General features: G+C 40.5%; 1 protein-coding gene across 13 annotated transcripts in view; it reads right to left on the reverse strand.

Annotated features, from left to right (window-relative positions):
* Positions 1-4,404: 4,404 nt before the first annotated feature.
* Positions 4,405-25,649, reverse strand: part of ARID1B (AT-rich interaction domain 1B) — a 534,317-nt gene continuing 513,072 nt past the window's right edge. For all 13 annotated transcript variants that reach the window (XM_073627912.1, XM_073627919.1, XM_073627914.1 and 10 more), the window contains 5 exons: positions 24,481-24,597; positions 15,578-15,674; positions 13,444-14,221; positions 8,237-8,367; positions 4,405-7,441 (listed from right to left, as the gene is read on the reverse strand). In XM_073627912.1, coding sequence (XP_073484013.1) covers positions 5,693-7,441; positions 8,237-8,367; positions 13,444-14,221; positions 15,578-15,674; positions 24,481-24,597 — 2,872 coding nt within the window. In that variant the 3' untranslated portion in view covers positions 4,405-5,692. The remainder of the gene's footprint in view (positions 7,442-8,236; positions 8,368-13,443; positions 14,222-15,577; positions 15,675-24,480; positions 24,598-25,649) is intronic.

Here is a 25,649-nt window from a genome sequence, read left to right on the forward strand (position 1 = left end):
TATTAATCTTCTATGAGGAGGTGAGCTGCCATCTAGATAAAGGAAGGCCCGTAGACGTGGTGTATCTGGATTTTGCAAAAGCATTTGACACAGTTCCCCATAAACGTTTACTGTACAAAGTAAGGTCCTTTGGCATGGACCATATGGTGAGTACATGGATTGAAAACTGGCTACAAGGGCGAGTTCAGAGGGTGGTGATAAATAGGGAATACTCAGAATGGTAAGGGGTGGGAAGTGGGGTCCCCCAGGGTTCTGTACTGGGACCAATCCTGTTTAATTTGTTCATAAAAGACCTGGAGGATGGGGTAAACAGCTCAATCTCTGTACTTGCATATGACACTAAGCTAAGCAGGGCAATAACTTCTCCGCAGAATGTGGAAACCTTGCAAGAAGATCTGAACAAATTAATGGGGTGGGTAATTACATGGCAATTGAGGTTTAATGTAGAAAAATGTAAAATAATGCATTTGGGTGGCAAAAATATGAATGCAATCTATACACTAGGGGGAGAACCTCTGGGGGAATCTAGGATGGAAAAGGGGGGTCCTAGTAGATGATAGGCTCAGCAATGGCATGCAATGCCAAGCTGCTGCTAACAAAGCAAACAGAATATTGGCATGCATTAAAAACGGGATTAACTCCAGGGATAATGCGATAATTCTCCCCCCATCTACAAGACTTTGGTCCGGCCGCACCTAGAGTATGCTGTCCAGTTCTGGGCACCAGTTCTCAGGAAGGATGTACTAGAAATGGAGCGAGTACAAAGAAGGGCAACAAAGCTAATAAATGGTCTAGAGGATATTATTTATGAAGAAAAGTTGCGAGCACTAAACTTATTCTCTTTAGAGAAGAGACGCTTGAGAGGGGATGTGATTTCAATTTACAAATGCCATACTGGTGACCCCACAATAGGGATAAAACTTTTTTGCGGAAGGTAGTTTAAGACACGTGGCCCTCACTAAAATCAGAAGAAGAGAGGTTTAACCTTAAACTGCGTAAAGGGTTCTTTACTGTAAGAGTGGTAAGGATGTTGAATTCCCTTCCACAGGCGGTGGTTTCAGCGGGGGGGGGGGGGGCATTGATAGTTTCAAAAAACTATTAGATAAGCACCTGAACGACTGGAACATACAGGGATATACAATGTAATACTGACATATAATCACACACATAGGTTGGACTTGCTGGAATTGTGTCTTTTTTCAACCTCACCTACTATGTAACTATGTAAATGGAAAATATACCGCGCTAACCAAGTAAACCCTAACGGCAGCAGCTTAAATTGTGAGATATACACAAAAAACAAACGTAAGAAGGAGAAAAAAGCTGCGCAGCTTTTTTCTCCTTCTTATGTAACTATATATGGATTTCCAATTTTTGCATGTGTTACCCATCTATAATTTTAGATTCAGTGATACTACTCCCTAGTTTGTCCACATGGAATCTCTATGCACCATGTTTGATTCTGTTTAACAACGTCACCTCCCAAAGCTTCTGAGTGATTTTTGAGTACCGTAATTATGGATTAATATTTTTGACTTGCAGAGAGTGTACTCGTCCTCACTGGCATCATTTGCTTTTCAGGGAGGTCCCTGTGGACACATGGTGGGCTGTCCTGGGTGTCCCCTTGCCCGTCTTGGAGGGGTGTTATGCACCAGCCTTATCGCGTAGGATTGAATTTGGTCCAAGTGACCTTTTATGTATATGTGGTTGATTTCTGACAGTACTAACAGCAGCCTATATTTTGTACATGATTATATGTATATATATATATATATATATATATATATATATATATATATATAGTATGATTTTCAATGCAATGATCTGTACTGATTGTTTATATATATATATATTTTAGAAGTACAAATACCCACTATCTCTCCCCTGAGGAAGGATTACAGTTCCGAAACATGTCAGGATCCATCAAAAGAACTCATCTGGGCTGACCATTTTCTCCATGATTGGCAGTCCTCTTGGTGTATTGGATACTGTCAGGGTATTATAAGAACTATTCTTGGATGTTTTTGTCAACAAACAAATGTTCACTTGTTGTAATGTCATTTTATTAGGACGTTGTGTCCTTTTTACAAGCGGTTTCTAAATAAAGTTGACTTTTGACTTTTAAATAAACTCTCATATGTGGTTCTGCCTTTATAGTCCATGAAGGATCTCTTTGCACTCTGTGCAGATCTTTGTCCATGGTTATATAGGATGTTGGCAGACTGATCTACACTACACTCAGCCCCTACACCATTTATTTTGAGTAGAAAAGCCTGCCCATGCCAGCAAAATGCACAATGGAATCCTTACTCATTGTGGGGAAACAATAATCTCTTTGCAGGTCTGGCATGCCCCCTGATGAAACAGAGCCAATGTTCTCCAATCAGCAGTTAAAGAGAAACTGCAGTCTGCTCACATAATTTGTAATAAAAACATCTTTGCCATTCTGAAGCTTCCCTCCAACCACTTTACATATTATTTGATATATACTGTGATTCTACCCTTGATAAATATGCTGCAGAAATCTCCCTCCACTAAGTCTGGCTGCATCCATTTTAACTGTGGACAGCTGAAGCTGCTGCCTGTTCACTTCCTGAATTTACACAGAAACACAGAGGCACACCTCCAGCTCTGCAGCTCTCATTTGTCCTCTTATGACATCATGCACAGCTCTCTCACTCTCGGGAGAGTTTGCAAGGAAGGGAGGGGGCAGTCATAAGCCTAGACTTTTTTACCAGACAAGAAACAGGAAGTGGGCTGTATAAGTTATTTACTGTCAGAAAAAAATGTTTTACTATCCAAAGTTAAAACAAGGGCAGAAGATTTAATAGATGGAAAGTTGAAAAAATGACTGAAGGTCCGCTTTAACACAACCTTTGATGATGGCAGTGCTATAGGCCTGACAAAGAAAGGAGGCAGGTGGAACCTCTGCATTGAACCCACTGCTTCCCCACAAAGATCAAGGATCCCACTTTGTAGCTGTTGGCAGGGGATAGACTTTTTCCCCTGAGGCTATGGCTGCTTTCTAAAAGAAAACAAACTGAACCCTCCATTTTTGTGCAGGCATCACCTTGACAGGAAGTGGAGGAAACCTCTCCACTGGTTTTGCAATCAGAAATAAAGCCCGACAGAATGTGTCAGGTGGAAGGCAACGGTCCATGTGTGCAATCATACTTATATTGCAATGCTGGTCTATTGCAAAGATCCCCAGCTGGGATTTTTTTTCCCCATTTTTTACACTGCCATGTTGACCAACTGATTTTAGGTCATCAATACAGATATAAACTCTAGTTCTTGTTAAAAAAAAAAAAAAAATTCCTCTACATACCTTTTTTTTTTTTTTCAATAAATATTCACTTTGGCTTCTAGGATAGGTTGTGCAGTGGGTACTGGGTAAGGGTGGAGAGTAGCAGCAACAGTTTGTCTCTTCTACTTATGTCACACCTGCCAGACCAGGACCACAGTGAATGCAGGGAGACACTATCAAACACCTGGGAATAGGGGCAACACTGGATATAGAGGTTGTTTTAGCACTTAGAGTACAACTGTAGTGACTGACAATACTGTAAACAATTCAATTGTTATATTTCGTATTACGTGGTGTTGTCACTCTGAAACAATGTTGAGTTAGGAGGATTGGCAACATGAAAAAAAAAAAAAAAAATTTATATATATATATATATATATATATATATATATATATATATATATATATATATATATATCATTTTTTTTTTTTTTTTTACTGCAAAGAAGGAGAAAGTAGAACGCATTTAACTCATGATGAAGTGTTTTCTACTTTTACAAGGTGACTTCAATTTTGCTTTTACGTACATTTTAAGAAGTTAAGTAAAATAATTCTACAAAGCTATATTTGCACATCAAAGAAACAGCAGCTTTGCACAGGCTTCATCCACCTCCCTACAAACCAAACAAGACAGAATATTTTGGCATTTTGGTCTTTGAATTAAAAATGTGCAAGCTAAAGACCAAAATAAACTCTACTGTAAGACAAATGTAATGCAAACTATATGGTATAAAATAAACAGTAGTCTGCATTCTGCTCAGAAAATGAAAACATTTTATATAATTCGTGTTTTCAAAGAATTTTGTTGGGTTTTTGTTTTTTACATCAAAACTCTATGCACACAAAATAACATTATATCTCAATGCAACTTCTCAGGTACCCACGGGAAGCAAATAGAGCTATTGCTAATTTCTACAAAAATATATACAGTCTGTTTAAAATCAATATAAAAGCTGAACCTTGCAGTACAGTATATAAACCTTTTCCAATGTCAGAGAGTGTATATTGAAACAGTTGTGTAAAAGACCATTAACATACTTCAAAGACTATATACAAGAGAAAAAAAAGTGATTATTCAAAAACACCCATCACAGTGCTTAACAAGATTTAATGTACATTTATTCTTAACATGTGGAACATATAGTATAAAGATTTTATACTGAATAAATGATATTCGTTAAGCCAGAGGAAAAAGAGGAATTTACAACAAGTTTTTTCATTTTCTTTTCTTTTTTTTTTTTTTTTAAACTACATTTTCTTGAAATACAAATATGTTGATTTTCATCACTGAAAAACCCCAGAAGTTGTGTTGATTCATCTGTTGTTGTTATAACCGCCGTTTGTATAATGTAACCATTGTCTTCTTTAGTTGGCAGGTGACTTTTTCCACATTGTAATTGCAACCTTCAAGTGTCCAGCTGCTATACTGAAATAGAGCATTAATTTATACATACAGAAACCTGCACATTACCCCCATGGTGGGAAATATGGGCAGGATTTTTTTTCAGTGCCATGACAAAAGGAGAAAAAAAAGATGACAATAAAAGTCTATCACTTTAACCACATCATGGGGAGATAGCCAAAGTATACTAAAAATTAATTTTTAAGAAAAGAAACAAAGTGAAGGCCTGTACATTTCTTATATACATCCCAGACCCTGGGTAATAACGAGAAAAAAAAATATATAACAAAGCATCTAAAGGCTGTTATCATATGAAATCTCAAATACTATACTTGATTATGACAGTGGTATGAATTTTTGAACTTTTTTTTTTTAAATAAGTTTAAATGTTCAGATTTTATTTTCCCAACAAGTGTCTATTCGTTTTGCTTCTACTCTAATTTTACTGTCATCCAAAGGATAAAAACAGATTCGATTTTTAACTGAGCACCCTTTTCTACATACTCCAACAATGTCACTAGTGGTTCTATTGCACACTGGTTTGGTACATTTCTTTTAACTCAAGGGTACAAAAAAATACTCTGAATATGAAAACTGAAATAATAACAACTTATTCTCTTCAAAGAAGTGATAAAGTATCATTTTTACAATGCTCACACGGGTTATCTGCCCCCTAAGGCTAATAATACAATCAAGAAAAAGAAACTAAAAAAATAAGATCCAAAATGACCTTCAAATGAAACAATCACCAACTTTGGTAAAGAAAAAAAAAAATAGAATGAACATACACAAACAGCAAATATTTATTTTCATAGCTCATTAACCATTTCTTAGAAATTCCAATTGGTAAATAATAACTGGGTGAGGAACATCTTTGCTTTTCTTTTATTTGTCATGTTTCTTCTTCTCTAAAGTACAGAAAAATAGCCAGTTATGTGCGACTTCCTACTCTCCTCTCATACGTGATTGGCTTCCCACTGGTGTCATAACTGTCCTATTTGAAAAAGTACATCACAAATGACTGAGGAAACTGTAGAGTTCAGAACTGCTGTTATAGAGATATCCAATAAACGGCTTTCGTGCAAAAGGAACTCAGAGTGGTTCTCTTCCACCTTAGACATGGCCAATAAAGCCTTAGCCGCCCTACACATCATGTCTACACTAGGAGGCTCCAAGTGGGGAGGCTGCATGTGCATGAGGTTATGTTGATTCTGCTGATATTGGGCCATGGTAACACCATCTTCCAAGAAGCTTATTAAGTTTCCAATGCTTCCTTTTTGCAAAGCTATGGCCCTTGCTACCACTAAATCCCCCTGAGCAAGGTTCGAAAGCAGTGCCACAGACATTTCTCGACACACAGGGTTTTTGCGATCCTCGACATACCTAACTAGAGTCGCATAGAATTTTTCTTGGCGACTGAAAGGAGGTGTGGCTAGAATAAGATCCACATTATTGTCCTGTATACTGAGTTTACATAATGTTTCAAGCACAAGTCTCTGAGGGGAAAGGATAGAATTGGGCCCTACTGTTGGGAAATGATCCTGTGCCTCAGCAGATGGGCACACCAACCAGTGTAGTAAACCATCCAAAATTGGCAAACAGATACTTTCTGTGTAAGCAGACAAGTCTAACTGTCCAGAGATATTGGCTAATGTGACCAAAGTATTTTCCCTCAGTACTTCGAGACAGTCCCACCACCACTCATCCTTGCTGCAGCTGGCACCTTTTTCTACCTCCTCCTCTTTTTCATAAGTTTGTGGTGTTCGTTTTCTCTCTGGATGCTCATGATGGAGGAGAATTAATTTCCCAAGAGTCAAGACCAAGCCTGAATGTTTTGACATTTCAGCATCATTCCCAGGCACAAAAGACAAACTACGAATAATATTTGACACACAAATGCAACGCCTGGCCAAAGAGTCTTGCCAAGGAGCTACTTTACACAAAGGAACTTCATCTCGGCTTCTTGGTTCGTCTTCCAGTAAAGTTATATTCCTGTGACTTTTGGCTTGGTGGATTCCTAATGAAAGTTTGTTACTCTCTAGTTGCAAGCAAGGGTTATTGGAATCTTCAGGGAGTGCACCCGGCCTTGCAGAGAGCACATCATCAATGGTTGCGGTTATGCTCTTTTCTTGTTGATCTTCATCATTATCTGGTAGAAATCTATCATCTTGCTCTTTCTTCTTTTTGTTTGGAGGACTGATTGGTCTTTGAGGTCTCCTGTACAAGGGAATTTGCATTTTGCTTTCAAAGTGAGTCTGAATATGTTCAGTTGTATCACCTCCACCAAGCTGCCAATGAAGTAGCCCACTATTGAATTCCTGAACATGTCCAAGTCGGTCAGAACGGTCAATCACAAATAGATCATTCTTCTTTACAACTTTGATTGGCAGCCTATCAAACTTACTTGCTTGTTTTGGCTTCTCACTTCGATTTACTAACGTTTCAGGTTTTATGTGTGGGGTACTTTTTTCCTCTGGGTTTAGGTTTTCTTTGTCATCCAAATCAATGTCATTATCCTGATCAGGTTCATTTTCATCAATAACCTCATCCTCCTCTGTATCGTCTTCATAATCCATAGCAGCTTCTTCTTCCTCTGTAGATGGATTATCATCTAAGTAATTTTCAAGAGCATCACAAACATTTGCCCCAACTTCATACTCCTTCAATATCCCAAATATGTCAATGAGGCATTTCCTAAAATATTCCACCAAGAGCTCCAAAAAGCCAGGCAGCTGTTAAAATCAAATATAAAAGTGTTATAAAATGGTTTAATGTACCTTTGCAATAAAGAATTAAAAAATTATGTTTGCAGCATGATAATTATATTTGTAATGTACAAAACACAAAAACTGGTGATAAGCTTTTTGTCCAGAAGAATACACAAGATGAGTAAACTGCTATGTGTATAGTTGAAGACAGCTCAACATGCAAGCTACATAGAACTATCAAGATGTCATAAAATTCATATAGTATTCTATAAAGTATTTCATTTCCTTAATTCAAACATAAAAAATATGCTAAAAATTACATTATCTTGTTTTTTACATTCCCAACTAGTATGCATAATTTCCCTGCAGATTAAGTTCCAAACTTTAAATTTAATTTGGTGTTACACTGTATCTCTCACAGGTATGTGTGAAAATCTTGTCCATCCATTGTTCTATCATCATATTACGCAGCTGGATGAAATCTGCTTCTTCAAGATGAATGCTTAGGATACTCATCGAAAAAACAAGATTATAATATAATCTACCCGTCCTTCTGCCATATGTTGTCACTCTTAAAGTAACACAAATAGGGGAGAAGGATGTAGTTGGGTGAGCCCAGAATCCCCTAGTACATAACCCACAGTGGTGAGCTTGCATAGGGAAGCTACGGCTGACGGCCTACCTGTATACTCAATTCTCCATTGAATATTCTAATACAGTTCAAATCGGTAAATTTCCTTGATTTATATATTATAAACTATGATTAAAGAAAAGCTAAAGAACAAAGGATACATCAATATTCAACTGTAATACACCAACCTGAGACAGGGTAAAAGCAGCCACTGTACTGTCATCAAATAGTAGAATGTTGATGGTATCCAAAGCCCATGTACTTTCAGCCAAGAGACCAGATTTTAAAGACATCATTACCCTCCAAGCTTCGGGTGTTACTAGAAAAAAGAATGTACAAAAAATAATAAATACATTTCCAAATTACACACTTTAAATTAACTATTAATTTAAACTAATCATGCGGCACAAGTGAAAAACTGTCCATATGGTTACTCATATTTAGACCTGCATTATATTTAAATTATATATTCATAAAATGTTTTGAACAAATTACAATCACACAATAGGTTTAACTTGCAAAAATCTACAGAAATTCTGAGGTTCCCATGACAGCAGCATGCCATTCTGTTCTATCATTCTAATTTCATAGGATAACAATATGTACAGTATATATCAGGCCTAGCAGAGAAGAACAGGCCCTTGACTTGTGTGTATTTGATACCACCTGTGCAAGTCAGAAATGGAAATTCAAACAGATCTTCTCTCCTCTTCAAAAAAAAAAAAAAAAAAAGGCACAGGCATAAAAAGGAATTACTTGTGTATTTTCTTTTCCGTTTTAGGCTTTTTCTTTATATGCAAACATGCTAAATACCTAAATAAGAAATGTTAGGGAAAACAGGCACATCAATACACTATGCCGAGGAAAACTCTTCAGAGAAATTACCAAAATTCTGTCCTCCTCTATATGACTAAAATAGCCGCTTCCATTGGCTTTAAATTGTCAGCTGACATAGGTGGAATAGCCTTGCCTAATTTCCAGTTGTATTCAGGGCAGGACTTAGGGTGATGGGGGCCCCAGGGCTTGAGTCACTTTCGGGCCCTACCTTCTATATCTATCTGGCACTGATGACAGATGGCACTGATAAGTGGCACTGATGACACGTGACACTGACAGGTGGCACTGATGACAGATGGCACTAATACGTGGCACTGATGACAGATGGCACTAATACATCGCACTGATGACAGATGGCACTAATACGTGGCACTGATGACACGTGACACTGATGTCAGATGACACTAATACGTGGCACTGATGACAGATGGCACTGATGACACGTGACACTGATGTCAGATGGCACTAATACGTGGCATTGATGACAGATGCACTAATATGTGGCACTGATGACAGATGGCACTAATACATGGCACTGATGACAGATGGCACTAATACATGGCACTGATGACACGTGACACTGATGTCAGATGACACTAATACATGGCACTGATGACAGATGGCACTGATGACACGTGACACTGATGTCAGATGGCACTAATACGTGGCATTGATGACAGATGCACTAATACGTGGCACTGATGACAGATGGCACTAATACATGGCACTGATGACAGATGGCACGTGACACTGATGTCAGATTACACTAATACGTGGCACTGATGACACGTGACACTGATGTCAGATGGCACTAATACATGGCATTGATGACAGATGCACTAATATGTGGCACTGATGACATGTGACACTGACAGGTGGCACTGGGGACAGGTGGCACTTATGACAGATGGCACTGGGGCAGGTGGCACTGGAGGTATTTGGCACTGGGCAGTCGGGACAGAGGGCACTATGTTGTGTAGTGTTGTGTAACTGTAACTAATGTGAGTGTTCACTCACTGCTGCAGCATGGAAGCTCTCCCTCCTCCCTCCTCACATGCTGTCTCTGTGTGAGGAGGGAGAGCCGGCCATATGAGATCACCTCTCATTGGACGAGTGCTAAATGGCCGCTGTGATTGGCCATTTAGCACGATCTGTGATTGGCTGTACCCAACGGACATGGCCAACACAGAACTTCCCCGATGTGCTCCCACGGCGGCGCGCAGAGGGAAAGTATACAGGTAGACGGCCAGGGACGCCCTCCCGGCAATTTGTGTCCACGCTATAGCACGAGCACCGCTGGGCCCCCTATTGGGCGGGGCCCATGGGCTTGAGCCCACCCAAGCCCTATAGTAAGTCTGGCCCTGGTTGTATTACTTGGTGGCAGTCCTAGTTATGATTCGATACTGGTTTATGACACCCTTGAGTAACCCTGAAGTTAGCTTTGAAGCTCCAATTTTAGGGTCCTCTTCTACCTAGAGCAGACAGTTGATCCATGTATTTACACTGATGCAGGAGAGATGCTATTTAAATATGAACATAATAGTCATTAGCTTTAGAGGCATGGGGGTTGATTTATTAAGGGCAAAGGCAGTTTAACCAGCAAAGTGAATTTAACTTTGCAAGAAAATTTCCCTTAACTTAGTGAATGAAGTGAAGCATGTGATTGGGGATTATTTCTACCACATTCAATATGCTAAGTGAAAATTCACTTTGCAAAGAGAACATGCTATAGTAAATCAATCCCATGTTCTACAACTGTCCTTCAAAGCATTTTCTAGTGCACACAAATTTAAATTGTGGCTGCAGGCATCCACCCGATCCTCTATCATAGGTAAGCAAGAAAGATAACCTACACCATAACTGCAGATCACTTTTATTGTAATCCTGCTGCACATAATTTAACATTGTTTAGGTGTTTTATCCAGTTCTCCAGATAACTAATGGGTTTATATTGGTGCTATTTAATTTTCCACATAGCTTCAGCATTTTAAGTACTGACATAAAACAAATTGCTCCAACAAACCTGTGGCTCTTTCAAAGGTGCCACATTGGACTGCAAACTCCAATTGCCTAAACAAATCATTAGTTTGATTTCAGGACATCCCTTTAACCACTTGCCTGCCGCCCACTGTCAATGGTTCCTGGGACACGGCACGACCACATTTTCTGCAAATAGCCGTGGCTCTTTGCCCATGTGACCGACTGTGTCCAATCACAGTCGATCACATGGAAACAAGAGAGTGCCATTTATCGGCTCTTCTTGCCTCACACTGACAGAGAGTGAGGTGAGGAGAGCCGATCAGTGGCATCTCCTCACAGGGAAGATGTGTAAAGGTATTTAGGGCACAGATCATCAGTGCCCTGATTACAATGCAGCCCCAGCAGTGCCCCTTAGTGATGCCACTTTGTGCCCAGTGACACCAGTCTGTGCCCATCAGTTATATCAATCAGTGCTACCTTTCAGTGCCCATCAGTGCTGCCTATCAGTGCCCATCAGTGCTGCCTATCAGTGCTGCCTATCAGTGCTCATCAGTGCTCATCAGTGCTGCCTATCAGTGCTAATCAGTGCTGCCTATCAGTGCCACCTCATTAGTGCCCATCAGTGCAGCCTCATCAGCGCACATCGGTGAAGGAGAAATATTACTTATTTGCAACATTTTCTGACAAAAACTAAGAAAAACTTTTTTTTTTTTTAATGTTTGGTATTTTTCATTTTTTTTAGCAAACATTAAAAATCTAGCGGTGATTTAATACCACCAAAAGAAAGCTCTATATGTGTGAAGAAAATGATAAAAAATTTATTTGGGTACAGTGTTGCATGCCTGCGCAATAGTCATTCAAAGTGCAACATCAGCAAAAAATGGCCTGGGCAGGAAGTTGGTGAAAGTGCCCTGTACTGAAGTAGTTAAGCCCCAAGACCCAGAGTGCTCTCCTAAAGTGGAACCAAAATTAAAATGCGAAGATGAAAACATTTTGAGACTTTAATCATGCCTCAACAGTACAGTGGACAATATACCCTTTTGCCTTTAATTTGCCTTAATAGTAATGCACTTCCTGTTTCCCGGCACTCCCATGTCTTGAGCCTCATAGCTGTATATCATCTAAGATACTGCACACTGCTGCCTTTGAATTTAAAGAGCCGTACACACGGGCCGAACATCAGGGGGACATCAACTGGTTCAATAAAAAACCGGCTGACATTCGACTCGTGTGTACAGCAGCCAGGCCAGCTTCTGTGGAATGGGCATGACCGAAAAATGTCTGCCGATTGGTATCCAATCAGCACTCTCAGCCATTGGCAGTGATTTCATTGCTGCAGAGAAATCTGTACAATAAAACCTGCAGTGGAAGAATCTTCTTGTTTCTGCTTCATCCGCCCTGCGGATCTGTGATTTTTGAACCTCGTCTACCCTGCTGCATTTTGAAGTTTTTTTCAACCGTTATCAGATTATCAGTCATCAGAGGGGGCAGCTCTGAACTGAGAAAACAAAGCTCTGTTCCTTTTACCAAGATATCAACCTCCACACAGAGACACAGTGAGAGACAAAGCTTGGTAAGTCAGTAAAAGATGGGGAACAGCTACACAAAGACCACAGGCAATACTGCTCTGTTCTTTATTGGACTTGCTTGATCTTTGTACATTGCAAACATACAGTTTGATACAGATTAAGGCTGAGTACACACTGGTGCGATGTTAGACATTGCATGTGATTCGCACCACACTGCTGTGCAGATGACACGCAATGTCTGTGCAATGCACATTCAGCCATACAGATTGTATGGCTGAATGTGCATCGCATTCGTACCAAAATAGTGCAGGAAGGTTTTTAGGTCTGCACTGGAATCAGATTGCATAGATGTTCACATCCATGCGATCCGATTCCTGTATTATTTGACAGTTCGCACTGCACTTGCGAACCGATCTGGGGGTGTCATTAACTTTCTATTGACACTTGCAGCGGTTCACATAGGGCAGTGTGAACTGCCTATGAGTCCTTTGGGATGCGGGGACCGGCACTGGAATTGCGCTGGTTCCCGTAGTGTGAACCGGCACTCAAGCTTCTATAGAGATAAAATTATACAGATAAATTATACATAAAATAAATACATTTTAGGTATAATTTAGTATTTATCAATAAGCTACATTCTACAGAAAGTGATTTTATATAGTTTATTTTATTTAATGTATATTATATATAGTGCATTAAAAAAAGAACGACTACGATTTAAGATTTTTTTTTATTGCACATTTCATTTTGTATTATTGTACATCCTGATGACAGTATGTGCCTGTACCATCAGTCTACAATGAAAGCAATCTATATTTGGTAATGGCATATGAAATCCCCTACTTGTTATTTATATCTGCCCTAGGGCAAATGGCTTTCCAAAACAGCAATAATTATTTCCAATTTACACATTTAAGAATTCACTTTAAATACCATGTTGCATTTGCCACACCACCATGTACAATGAAATATATAATGCTTATAAATACATTGTTATGTAATAAATTAAAATAAATTATTAAAAAAAAATAAACTTTGTTTCCTCTTACCAATGTCTTTTGAGGTAATTTTTCTCCTTGACTTCAAGACTGGTTGAGTTGCTTCCACTGAGCCAGGGGGGAAGGTAATTTCACGCCTGACAATAGAAGTGTGTGAAGAATTCCCAGTTGTCTGAGTTGGTGGAACTGTGGGCATAACCTTCTGCATTTTCATAGAAGGCAAGAAAGGAGATTTGCTTGGTGACATACGGTTTTCTAGTGAGCGCTGAAATGAGGCAGGGCTAGAAGCCCTTGAAATGTGGTTTGCCATTGATGGTGGGGTCTGGTAAGATGAAGGCGGAGCCCTAGTGTTTGGTTGAATTGATCCAGATGGGGACATGTAGGAAGGCTGCCGTTGAGATGGCCAAGGACCCTCATGATTCATTCTTTGGTCAGATCCCAAGATATCATCTGAACGGTTTATAGTTGGATAAGTTCCTTGCTGTTGTGTGCCAGCTGGGCCTTGCCTTCCTGGGTATGGATAGGGTATATCACTGCGTGAGGGCCACATATTCTGCTGAGCACCATCACCTGAAGATGACTGCACTGCCCCACCTATCATTTGAGGTCCCATTCCATGCTGCTGCATTTGTCCTGGACCCTGCATCCTCTCTCTGTTGTAAGGGAAAGAATATTGTCCTTGCATTGGCCTTCTGTCAGGTCCAGAGTAAGTGTTGCCATACTGATTGTACACATCCTGCTGCTGGCTGCTATACTGCATACTGTACATGTCTCCCTCATGGCGCTTTGATGAAGGACAATACATACTATCCATATGGCGTTTGAAGTTCTAAAATTAAATAAAGCAGATTTTATGTAAACCACTATATACTATAAATATATACTGTTATTATGCAGGACAAACAAATGAAAAACTAGGTCAATTCATGTGTGTGTTTAAATCTTTGGACATGTTATGTAGTTTGTACCATTGTGCACTGCTTAATCCATATAGCCCAGTGCTATTAAATATTGAGCAGTATAACTTCTGATACAAAAGCATGCATACATAGTTTCTCGTGATTTGACCCAAAAAGAAATACAAATAGTAGAGAAAAAACAGTGGGTCCTTCCAGGATGATGTACATCATATGTATTATTTCTGTTATATGGGTACTACTCTAGCTTTGCCATTAAAGCCCAATGTAGTCTCATATAAGCTTGTCTTTTGGTTTTCAAGACATTTTTGTGTTTGAAAATGCCTTGACGGACATTTCTCTTTTATTGAAAATTAACCTATTACCTAGCTTTTTGAGGGAAATTGAGATGAAGGTTGGACAATAGTATTCCTATTTGAAACAACTGGGTAGAGTTCAATTGAATACTTATAAGCATCTTTGAAAGGTCTTAAAGCTGGCCATGGATTATTTTTTCTTTGTTCTGTTAGCTGGCTGAATGAAAAGAAAAAAACGAATGGGTTCCTCCAACCACACAAGCAAGGTGGGTGAAGGAATCCTTATTGCTGGGACATTGTATTCAGACAACGCCTCCACTGTCAGAAAGAATACACTGAACAGTGGCTATAGCCAATTGGCTGCAGCCACTGATCAACAAAAGTTTTTAGACAATCCTGTTTGGCAGAAGTTGATTGGTCAATCAACATCTGTCAAACGGGAACAGCTATACCTGAATCAAAATGTATCTGGTTCCTGCAGAAAGGGCTGAATTTTGATCCATCTTTGGCTAGGTATAGTTTCTAGAGGAAATAGAGCACTTCATTTGAAATTATTTAGTTATGCCCCTTGTGATCCACCCAACACCCAGTGTCTATCTTTTAAGTGATAACATTTTGGACTAAATGCACCAGACAGGGTCCCAAGCTATTAAAAAACAGCACTAGTCATCTGGTTTCCTTCAACCCCAGCATGAGTATTGAATTTTGAAAATTTAAACTGAACTACACAAATATGATTATTGCCATGACTTTTGAAGATACTGTATTGAGTTTTATGCAGCAATTTCTGAGACAGAGGGTTTACTAGAATTGTAAACTTTTGTAAGAGTGCCAAACAATCTTTTATAAAAGCTGCTTTAAAGCTTAAGTTTATTTGATGTAACTCTAGTAATGCAGTCTATACAAGAAATACATTTCTAATTTTTCTGCTATACTGAATGGGAAATTACATTAAGTATTCCATCAACTTACTTGTTGTTGTGGGTACATTCCTGGTTGGTGCCCTCCATAGGGTGTTTGTCCTGAAGAGGCACCTTGCCCTGGATACTGCTGTCCATAGGTTTCATGCCTGGAACACAAGGCAAAAACATGTTCCAATAGTGAATTGCATGTCTTTTCACATCAGTATCTGCTCCTGAAATCAAATCTCCCCAACTCAGACAGACCCACTAGGACCAATTTGAATAGAAGACAATTATTCACACAGAAGATTGTTGGATTGCAAGGGACAGTAGACAGAGGAATAGTCTAGTCAAATTCTCAACTGAATACAATTAAGATGTAATGTGGAAGTTTGACAAGTGCTGTTCATGCTCAAAAACCTGCAGTTTTTTTTTTTTTTTACTAAGCAAAAGTACTTCAGAATGCAGGAGAGGACTGAAATTCATTCATCCACAGTATGGAAGCCCCATGTGAACACCTACATAAGCTTTAAAGTAAACTTGTGCTGGGAAAAATGTATGAGATGCCACTATCTTATCTCCTCTTTTAATACATTCAAAGTCACTGACTTGGAACAAGTATGCAGATCAGGAGTTCTGAGTGCACTCTGACTTGCTGTATAGTTGTTCTAGATCTAGACTCAAACTATTAAAGTCAAACAAAGTGGTTTCAATATCAGCCTGACACACCACAACTCCGATCTAGGAAGAAAGTCTCTGACAGAGACTCTTTACCACGTGATCAGCCGTGTCCAATCAAGGGCTGATCACAGTGTAAACAGGAAGAGCTGGGGATAGTCTTTTTGTCACTCGCGTCTGTCAGACGCTAGTAGAGGAGAGCCGATTGGCTGCTCCTCTGAAAGGGGGGCCTGTGCTGATCGATTATCAGCGCAGCCCCCCCCCCCCCCCCCCGAGGATGCCCTCACTGGACCACCAGGGAAGCCACCAGGACCAACCAGGGATGGCACCACTAGTCACCACCAGGTATGCCACCCTAGACCACCAGGGATGCCAATCAGTGCCCACAATGGATGCCAATCAATGCCCACAATGGCCATCACTGAGTGGCAGGCATTATTGTTTGGCACTGATTGGCATCCATCGGTACCATTTATTAGTGTACAGTGCCACCTATCAGTGCCCATCCATGCCACCTAGCAGTGCTCATCTGTGCTGCCTATCAGTGTCCATCTGTGCTACCTATCAGTGCCCATCCGTGCTGCCTATCAGTGCCCATCATCAGTGCTACCTCATCGGTGCCCATCTGTGCAGCCCCATCAGTGAAGGAGAAAACTTGCTTATCTACAAAGTTTTGTAACAGAAACAAAAAAAAAACAAACATTTTTTTTTTCAAAATTTCGGTCTTTTTTTTATTTGTGTAGCAGAAAATAAAAATCCCAGAGGTGATCAAATACCACCAAAAGAAAGCTCTATTTGTGAGAACAAAACAATAAAAATTTAGATTGGGTACAGTGTTGCATGACCGCGCAATTGTCATTCAAAGTGCGACAGCGATGAAAGCTGAAAATTGGTTTGGGCAGGAAGGTGTATAAGTGTCCAGTATTGAAGTGGTTAATACCCTGCTTTCACACCTGAACACTGGCATATTCTAACAGGCAAAGCTCTAGCACTTCCTGCCTCCTGCAAATTCCTATTGGCTTTTAAGGCTGCCCAACGTACTGAGGTGCCAATTAACTGTGACATTTGATCTTTGCACTTAGAAACTGCCTGGAACCTCTAGCTACCTGCAGCAGATTTTTTGATGATAGGATCCCTTTTATTCAGCAAGAGGTGATGCAACCATTGATTAACTCCGAACAAGCATTTTTTTAGACCACTCAATGAACATTATGTGGTCTTCTACACCAGAAACTACTATAAAGAATGTGTCTACTTAAATTCAAATGTTAACTCAATTAAAATTGGAAATAGGGTCTGAGACTAATCTCACGGATTTACTAATCCCTTTAACCTCTGCCTTCAAGATTCCCCTTGGCAAGCTAACTTTCATATCTCTCTTTAAAATATGTCTGTCAACAGATATAGAGGACCCCTAGATTTTGCTCTCAAAATGTATTCTCACAGGAAACCAACTTCTGGACTGGATTTCCATATGCATGCAGAGCTATGCCCCACGACAGTTCTGTGAATGTGCAGACCTAGGCACCATCTGACATGTTTGGTGGCAATGTCTGTTTGTTCAGGAACTGTGGTCCTTGGCAAATATTTGAACAGAGACCCTAGCAAAGCAATACCTAATGACAAAACCAGAGGCGGTCACCTTAAACCAATTTAAACTTCTGACATAATTAAAAAAAAATATGTATTGCTAAGCCCAGTCTCCCAGTCCTAATAAGCTTTTTAACAAGTTTAAAATTGTATCAATAAAATTGTATTGTATTAACAGACATATCAGCCCGGATGTCAAACCACTTCCTCAAACTGAATCTAAAACTGAGCTCTTAATATTTCCTCCCCCACGTGCCCCTTCCCCTGACTTCTCTGTCAAGATCAATGGCACATCTATCAGTCCGTCCCCACATGCTAGGGTGCTAGGGGTAACCTTAGACTCTGAACTGTCCTTTCAGGCCCACATCCAATCCCTGTCCAAATCATGCTACCTTAGCCTCCGCAACATTTCCAGAATATGCCCCTATTTAACTAATGACACTACCAAGCTTCTAATTCATTCCCTGGTTATCTCTCGCCTCGACTACTACAGCTCCCTCCTCATTGGATTACCTTTACAGACTATCCCCCCCCTTCAGTCCATAATGAATGGCGCTGCAAGACTCATCCACCTTACCAACTATTCAGTGTCCTCCACCCCTCTCTGCCAATCCCTCCACTGGCTTCCACTCACCCAACGAATAAAATACAAAGTACTAACAATAATTTACAAAGCCATCCATAATGCTGCCCCAGCTACATCACTAACCTGGTCCCAAAATACCAACCAAGCCGCTCTCTTCAGTCCTCCCAAGACCTCCAGCTCTCTTGTCACCTCCTCCCATGCTCACCTCCAGGATTTCTCCAGAGCTTCTTTCATCCTTTGGAACTCCCTACCCCAATCTGTCCGACTGTCCCCTAATCTATCCATCTTTAGACAATCCCTGAAAACCCTTCTCTTTAAAGAAGCCTATCCTGCTTTTAACTTATACACAGTTTTACTTTTTCCATCAGCTCATCCCCCACAGCTATTACCTTTTGTATCAATTGACCCTCCCTCTTAGATTTTTAGCTCTAATGAGCAGGGCCCTTTGATTCCTCTTTTACCAAATTGTAATGTAACTTTTATACTTGTCTGCCTTTATTTTGTTAAGCGCTGCGCAAACTGTTGGCGCTATATAAAACCTGTATAATAATAATCATAAAAGTATCAATCAGATTATGATCACTGAGAAATGATCTGCTAAACTGAATGATACCATGCCCAAATTTGAAAGGACTTGAATTCCCTGGGTGAAAAATTTCCATCCACCTAGCTTTGACCGACATCAAAACTGTCCTTTTTATACGGACATGCATGTATGCTCTCAGCCACAACAACCCAAATCTCCTCCATACCCCCTTTCCATCCCTCCTACGTAACTGTTCTCCTTTCTCTAGTTTGTCACTTTTCCTCCCTCTGAAATTGTAATAGCAGTTTGCGACGCATTCACTGCATATATCACCACATGTAGATGATACATGTTACATATTAGGCCCATCAGTATTCTTGAAGGATACCAAGCACACATAACAATTACTTCAAGAATTGGACATAGAAGTGGACACAGTGATAGGAACGGCAGATGTATCCTCACTTTATACGAATATAGATCATGAAGGAGCGATTAAAGCAGTTAGTTGGGCACTCAAAAAATATGGGGATTATTATATGAACCGATTTACAATATACCAAATAATACGGTTGACAACTAGCTTAATCTTCACTCGATGCTGAACTCATGGCTGATAGAAAAGACACAAATGAATGCAGCACTGTAATCATTAATACATCATTAAAGCAGAGTTCGGCCTGGGTAAAACATTTTTTAAAGTCAGCTACAAATACTGTAGCTGCTGACTTTTAATACATGGACACTAACTTGTCCTGGGAGCCCGTGATGTTGGTACCCTGAAGCCGACCAGTCCCTCGGCTCCAGGTGCAAGTGTCAGCATTTACTAAGGGAAACAGGAAGTGAAGCCTTACAGCGTCACAGCCTGTTTCCTACTGTGCATGCGCAAGTCGCGCTGCGCTTTCTGAATGGTCCCTGCTGTCTTCTGGGACCTGTGTGTCTCCCAGAAGACAGCAGGGGAAGGGGTCAGACATTGTGTAGTTCACCACACAAGATTGTGGCGATCTTTCCCTGGAAGTAGGAGCAGGTACCTGGATTTGACAGGTATCCACTCCCCCCTGAAAGGTGCCAAATTTAGCACCGGAGGGGGAGGGGAGGAATCTGATCCACGGAAGTTCTTTCTGCTTTAAATGTATTATTTTTTTTATTGCAAGCAGTGTAAATATCTGAATTTGACCTGGTATCAGCAACTTAAAATCCACTGCATAGCAACGTTTAGACTGGTAGAGGGAGAGGCAATGCAAGAAGCTAGATATTTGTGCTGCAGGGTTCATGTGCTAACACCAGGGCAATGCTGATATGAAGAGAGAGCAGAGTGAGAGGGAAATTAGATTACTTAATGTCCCAGTCACAAGATGGAGGAATATAACCTGTAAGAGTTATTTAAGGCGGTATTAAACCCCAAACCAAAAATGTAATATATTGCAGCTTACCAATCATTGCATGTGGTGGCTGCATCAGTTTTCTTTATCTTTTCCCCTCTGTTTTCACTTGGCGAACTGGTCAAAAACACACCTCCTGTGCCCCTACTTCATGAATGAGCACAGGGGGGACCTTTGGACAGCAGTACAGTCAGTCTGGGGGGGTGGGAGTGCTTGATATACTAGCAGATTTAAATACACTAACAAATTTAAGCCAAACACCAGCTATTTTACAAGCAGTTACAGCAGTTTTCTTTTTACATAAATAAAAGCTGATCATTGTAGGCACCCCTGCTATTGTTAAATGGTTTGTCTCATCTCTGTAACTGATGCATTCTGCTGGATAGCTTGTTCTTTTGAAAAACAAAAGACTTCCTTACTGGATCACCAGATAAAAATAGAAGAAAGCAAGCCTGCAGTACATTTAAGAATTGGTAAGCTGCAATATAATAAATGTTTGATTTGGGTGTATAATCACATTAATTACAGCAGATAAAACACAGGTGTCCTGCTCTGCCAAACTGGGCTGTGCAGCTGAGCTGTGTAAATCTCAGGAAAAGATGGGCAGAAATAGAAATCCCTTCACAGGTAGTATATTTTTTGTATATTTAGCGGCCTGTCCGGGGTTCAGCTTTATTATCTGTCAATCACATCTACTATTGACAATACTTTGTTTCTTTTTCATGAAACTGATTTTACAACCAAATTCAGGTCACTGGCCCTTGGATCTCATTAAATTATTTATCCCCCCTTTTATTAGGTCAGAAGATAGAAGAAGATGGAAAGAAAACTTCTATTTCCACTTTAACCTGAAACTACAGATAAAGATTCTATCATTTTTATGTTCTCTCGATGAATAAATTGCTGAAGGTCTATGCACTTTAGATATGTTCTATTCTATTGAGCTGCTTTTATTGACATGTTCATTCTTCACACCCATTTAACATCTTTCTCCTATTCTAGATAGCTCTATTGATATAACATCTTTCACTTATTGTTGATGCAATAAAAGAGGCATTTTTTTTTTGATAGACACAGCAATTTACTCCAGTTTTGTGCGGAACAACTTGCATACAGCTACACACATAGGAATAAAGAACATTGTTCAGGAATCATCAATACCTTACTTAAAAAAAGCACAAAGTAGATGAATACACGCACATCAGGCATATCAAAGTAAAAAAATATTCACCAAAGTGCCCCATTGATCCATAAAGTAGTTGTAAACCTCAGACATGAAATATGAACAAAACATATCCCTCTAGTGTGTACTTGTCTAAATACAAGGCACTAAGTGTCATTTCTGTCTGCTGCTTTGTTCCTCTATCAGCATGAACCACTTTTGACAATTGTTTTTGACACCAAGAGACACAAGGTGACAGGGGAGGGACATGTCAGCCTCGGGTCTGTTCCTGTGTGAAGGTGGGAGTGTCCCTCCCACGAATCAGCTCTCAGACCTCTCTTCACTGAGCTCTGCAGAGTGTAACTTCAGCTCTCCATCCCCTTTTTTCTGAACTCTCAGACAAGGGTATAAATTCTGCATTTTGAATGAATGTAGAGAGTAGAAGACTGCAGATAAACAGGTACAACTTATGTAGGAGGATTTGTTTCATCTCTGTGTATCACTTGGAGATAGTCCCTTCACTGGGTATATGTAAGGGTTTACAACCACTTTAAAGTGGAGTACACACTATAAGAAAATCGGGCAAATTCTTACGAATATTCTCGTACGACAAAGGCTTTTTTTGTTGTTTATTGTTCCTGAACATGCGCAGTCTTTGCTTTTCTGATTTTTCTTGTACAAAAATCATACGAAAATGGTACACATCAAACGAAAATAATTTGTTCTGTTCCCTGTACAAGAAAAAATTTGGAGTTTGTCCCTTTGGGAATTTTCGGACAAAAAAATTTGGAATTGGCTGTCGAAAGTTGTGTACACACTGTACGAAAATTCTTTGGACAAAAATGTTCACCCGGTTTTCTTATAGTGTATACGAGCCTTAATTCAGCCAACACTGGGTGGCGTTTAGACGGCCCTGACCAATCCTGGTGCCTTATCACCATCATAAAGCACAGGCAAATACTGTCTTGCCTACACTACACAGACAGTAAGACCAAATAGGGCGAGTTTAAGTAGCGTTTTATAGCTTAAAAAGAGCAATTAATAAAGTATATATAAAAGGCTTATATCTTTAAAGTAAACTCCAAGAAAACAGGTAAAGCTGAACTCCAGTTGGAAAAATTTTGTTCCAATATTAAGTAACTCTGACAGCAATACTCACTCTATTTTTAGTGCTGTCCCAGAGACTCGCAGATCCAGCAATTCAGCACTGCTCTTATTCTGGGCTCAGTGATCCCAGCGTCATTTACCTCTTTACTGTGAGCGTCAAGGGCCAGCTCCCTGCCTGAACTCACAGGAGAATGCTGCAGAAAGCTGCATCACATCATTAAGTGGCACCGCTCCCTGCAGCATTCAATATCTACTCAACACTAGAGGAAGAAGAGGATGATAAGGATCTGTTAAGACTGCACCAAAGACACCTGGAAAAAGGTATGTATACAGTTTGTTTTAAAGAGTGTGGGGGTGGTCCAATGGTTGGGAAGGAGCAGAGGATCCTGAGTGGGGTTTTAAAATACATATTGATAAATTTGTTTTGGAAATTCTGTTCAGCCAGTATTGTGATCAAGGTCACAATCAAGGTCCACCAGAAAGCAGCGCTAGGACTGTGATATGAGTACAGCATGTTTAATGAAAAAACAAAATAAAAAAACCTGCAAGACAAAGACATAATGAGTTGGTATGCATAGCATACCAGCTCATTATGAAACACTTACCTTCGATCGAAGCCCCCGCAGCGGTCCCGGTGTTCTGCCATATACTGTCCTCGTATCAGATAGTGTCCGCCTCGTACTGCGCAGGCGCAGCGCCTGCGCAGTACGGAGGAGCAGGAGATGCCGAAAATGCCCGAAGTTGATCAGCTGACCATCAGCTGTACACGGCGCTCGGGCACCTGTTAGCGATGGCAGTGTAAGAGGGCCCCTCGCGGGCTCGCTTCGCTCGCCACGCTTCGGGCACGGCCTCGCTGCGCTCGGCAAATATTTATTCTAACTCTATGTCCACTTGGATAGTAGGGAATGATCCTGGACATAGGGTAAGAATAAATGCGCAGGCGCCGTGTACAGCTGACGATCAGCTGCTGAACTTCGGAGACTTTCGGCGTCTCTTTTGTCCTCCGTACTGCGCCTGCGCAGTACAGGGAGGACACTATATGATAGGGGACTGAATTCGATAAGACACCGGCACACCGCTGTGGCCGGCGGCATGTCTTCCTGAGTTATTTCTGGGTATCGCGCGCTCCGGCGCTGTGATTGGCGCGGGGGCTGCTGGTAACGGCGCAGCAGCTGAAGAAACGGCACGAGCGAGCCGTTTCTTCAGTGCACATGTGCCGATGACTTCGGCACATGCTGATACAGTGAAGATCTCCTAAACGGTGCAAGTTTAAGAGATATTCACGGTACCTACAGGTAAGCCCTATTATAGGCTTACCTGTAGGTAAAAGTGGTGTGCAAGGGTTTACAAACACTTAAAAAAAAAAAACACTACTAGCCTGCTTATTTGGTAATGAAGCAGCGATACAGTGATGATGTCATCATTATGTTGTCTCCTCTTGTCAACAAGCTCCCAGTGTTAAGCTTGCTTCACATACATGTGAATCAGATGCGTTTTAACATGTGAATCGGACCGGCTTTCAATGGAGCCTGTTCACAAATGTTCAGGGCGCCCGCGGTCCGTTTCTGAAAAGGCTTCTGTGCGATTTTAGGTCCAGTTTAGGTGCAAATGAAAGTAAAAATTTGCAACTAAATAGCACCTGAACTGTTATACAAAATCGCACTGGACTGCAAATCGCAGCCGGACATGTGTGAGCCCTGCTATTTGCAGCATTGCCTGCTTGACTAGGAGCCTGCCCTCCCCTAGTCTGAGGCCTTATATATAGGATTATAGATACAAATATAAAACCAACTATATATAGGCAGTATTGAATAAAAAACACTTAATACATATCTATGTGGAAAAAATTTTTTTCTTTTTTTTTTTATCTAGAGCTCTCCTTTGGGAGACACATGCATTGCTTTGATTTGCAACAAATGTTACTGGCTGTCCTTTTGCCCACCTTTGTTGTCCTTGAAAACGGTTTGGTGAATACATGCTTGGATCACTGTTTGAAGGCCCCATGTTGTTTTGACCAGGAGGTCCCATTGCACTTTCAGCACCAATGCCATATTCGGACCTACAAGTACATTCAGCCATAATATCAAACGATAGGCACAAAAACTATATTTAAATTCATATAGAAAGGTCAATTACATAATGGTTAAAACAGAATTTAAACTTGCAAGCCCTAGTGACCTACAGCTGCGACTTTTCAGTGTAAGCTTTTAATTGTAGAACATGGTTTAAAAAGAAATTCCTACTAAAGCTCTAATGAATAATATTCTGTCAAAAAGTTGTCATTTATACACACACACACAGTATCTCACAAAAGTGAGTAAACCCCTCGCATTTTTGAAAATATTGTATTATATCTTTTCATGTGACAACACTGAAGAAATGACACTTTGCTACAATGTAAAGTAGTGAGTGTACAGCTTGTATAACAGTGTAAATTTGCTGTCCCCTCAAAATAACACAACATGCAGCCATTAATGTCTAAACCACTGGCAACAAAAGTGAGTACACCCCTAAGTGAAAATGTCCAAATTGGGCCAAAAGTATTAATATTTTGTGTGGCCACCATTATTTTCCAGCACTACCTTAACCCTCTTGGGCATGGAGTTCACCAGAGCTTCACAGGTTGCCATTGGAGTCCTCTTCCACTCCTCCATGACGACATCACGGAGCTGGTGGATGTTAGAGATCTTCCGCTCCTCCACCTCAGTCCATCACCTTTATCCTCAGCTTCTTTAGCAAGGAAGTGGTCGATTTGGATGTGTGTTTGTGGTCATGTTGGAATACTGCCCTGCGGCCCAGTCCCTGAAGAGGGGGGGGGGCAGCCTCCTCTACTTCAGTTTGTGACAGTACATTCATGGTTCGCTCAAAGAACTGTAGCTCCCCTGTTTTGGTAGCACTCATGCAGCCCCAGACCACGACACTCGCACAACTATGCTTGACTGTAGAGACACACTTGTCTTTGTACTCCTCACCTGGTTGCTGCCACACATGCTTGACACCATCTGAACCAAATAAGTTTATCTTGGTCTCATCAGACCACAGGACATGGTTCCAGCAATCCATGTCCTTAGTCTGCTTGTCTTCAGCAAACTGTTTGCGGGCTTTCTTGTG

Source organism: Aquarana catesbeiana, linkage group LG04 (genome assembly GCF_042186555.1).
Source record: "Aquarana catesbeiana isolate 2022-GZ linkage group LG04, ASM4218655v1, whole genome shotgun sequence".
In the NCBI taxonomy this organism is placed as follows: Eukaryota; Metazoa; Chordata; class Amphibia; order Anura; family Ranidae; genus Aquarana; species Aquarana catesbeiana.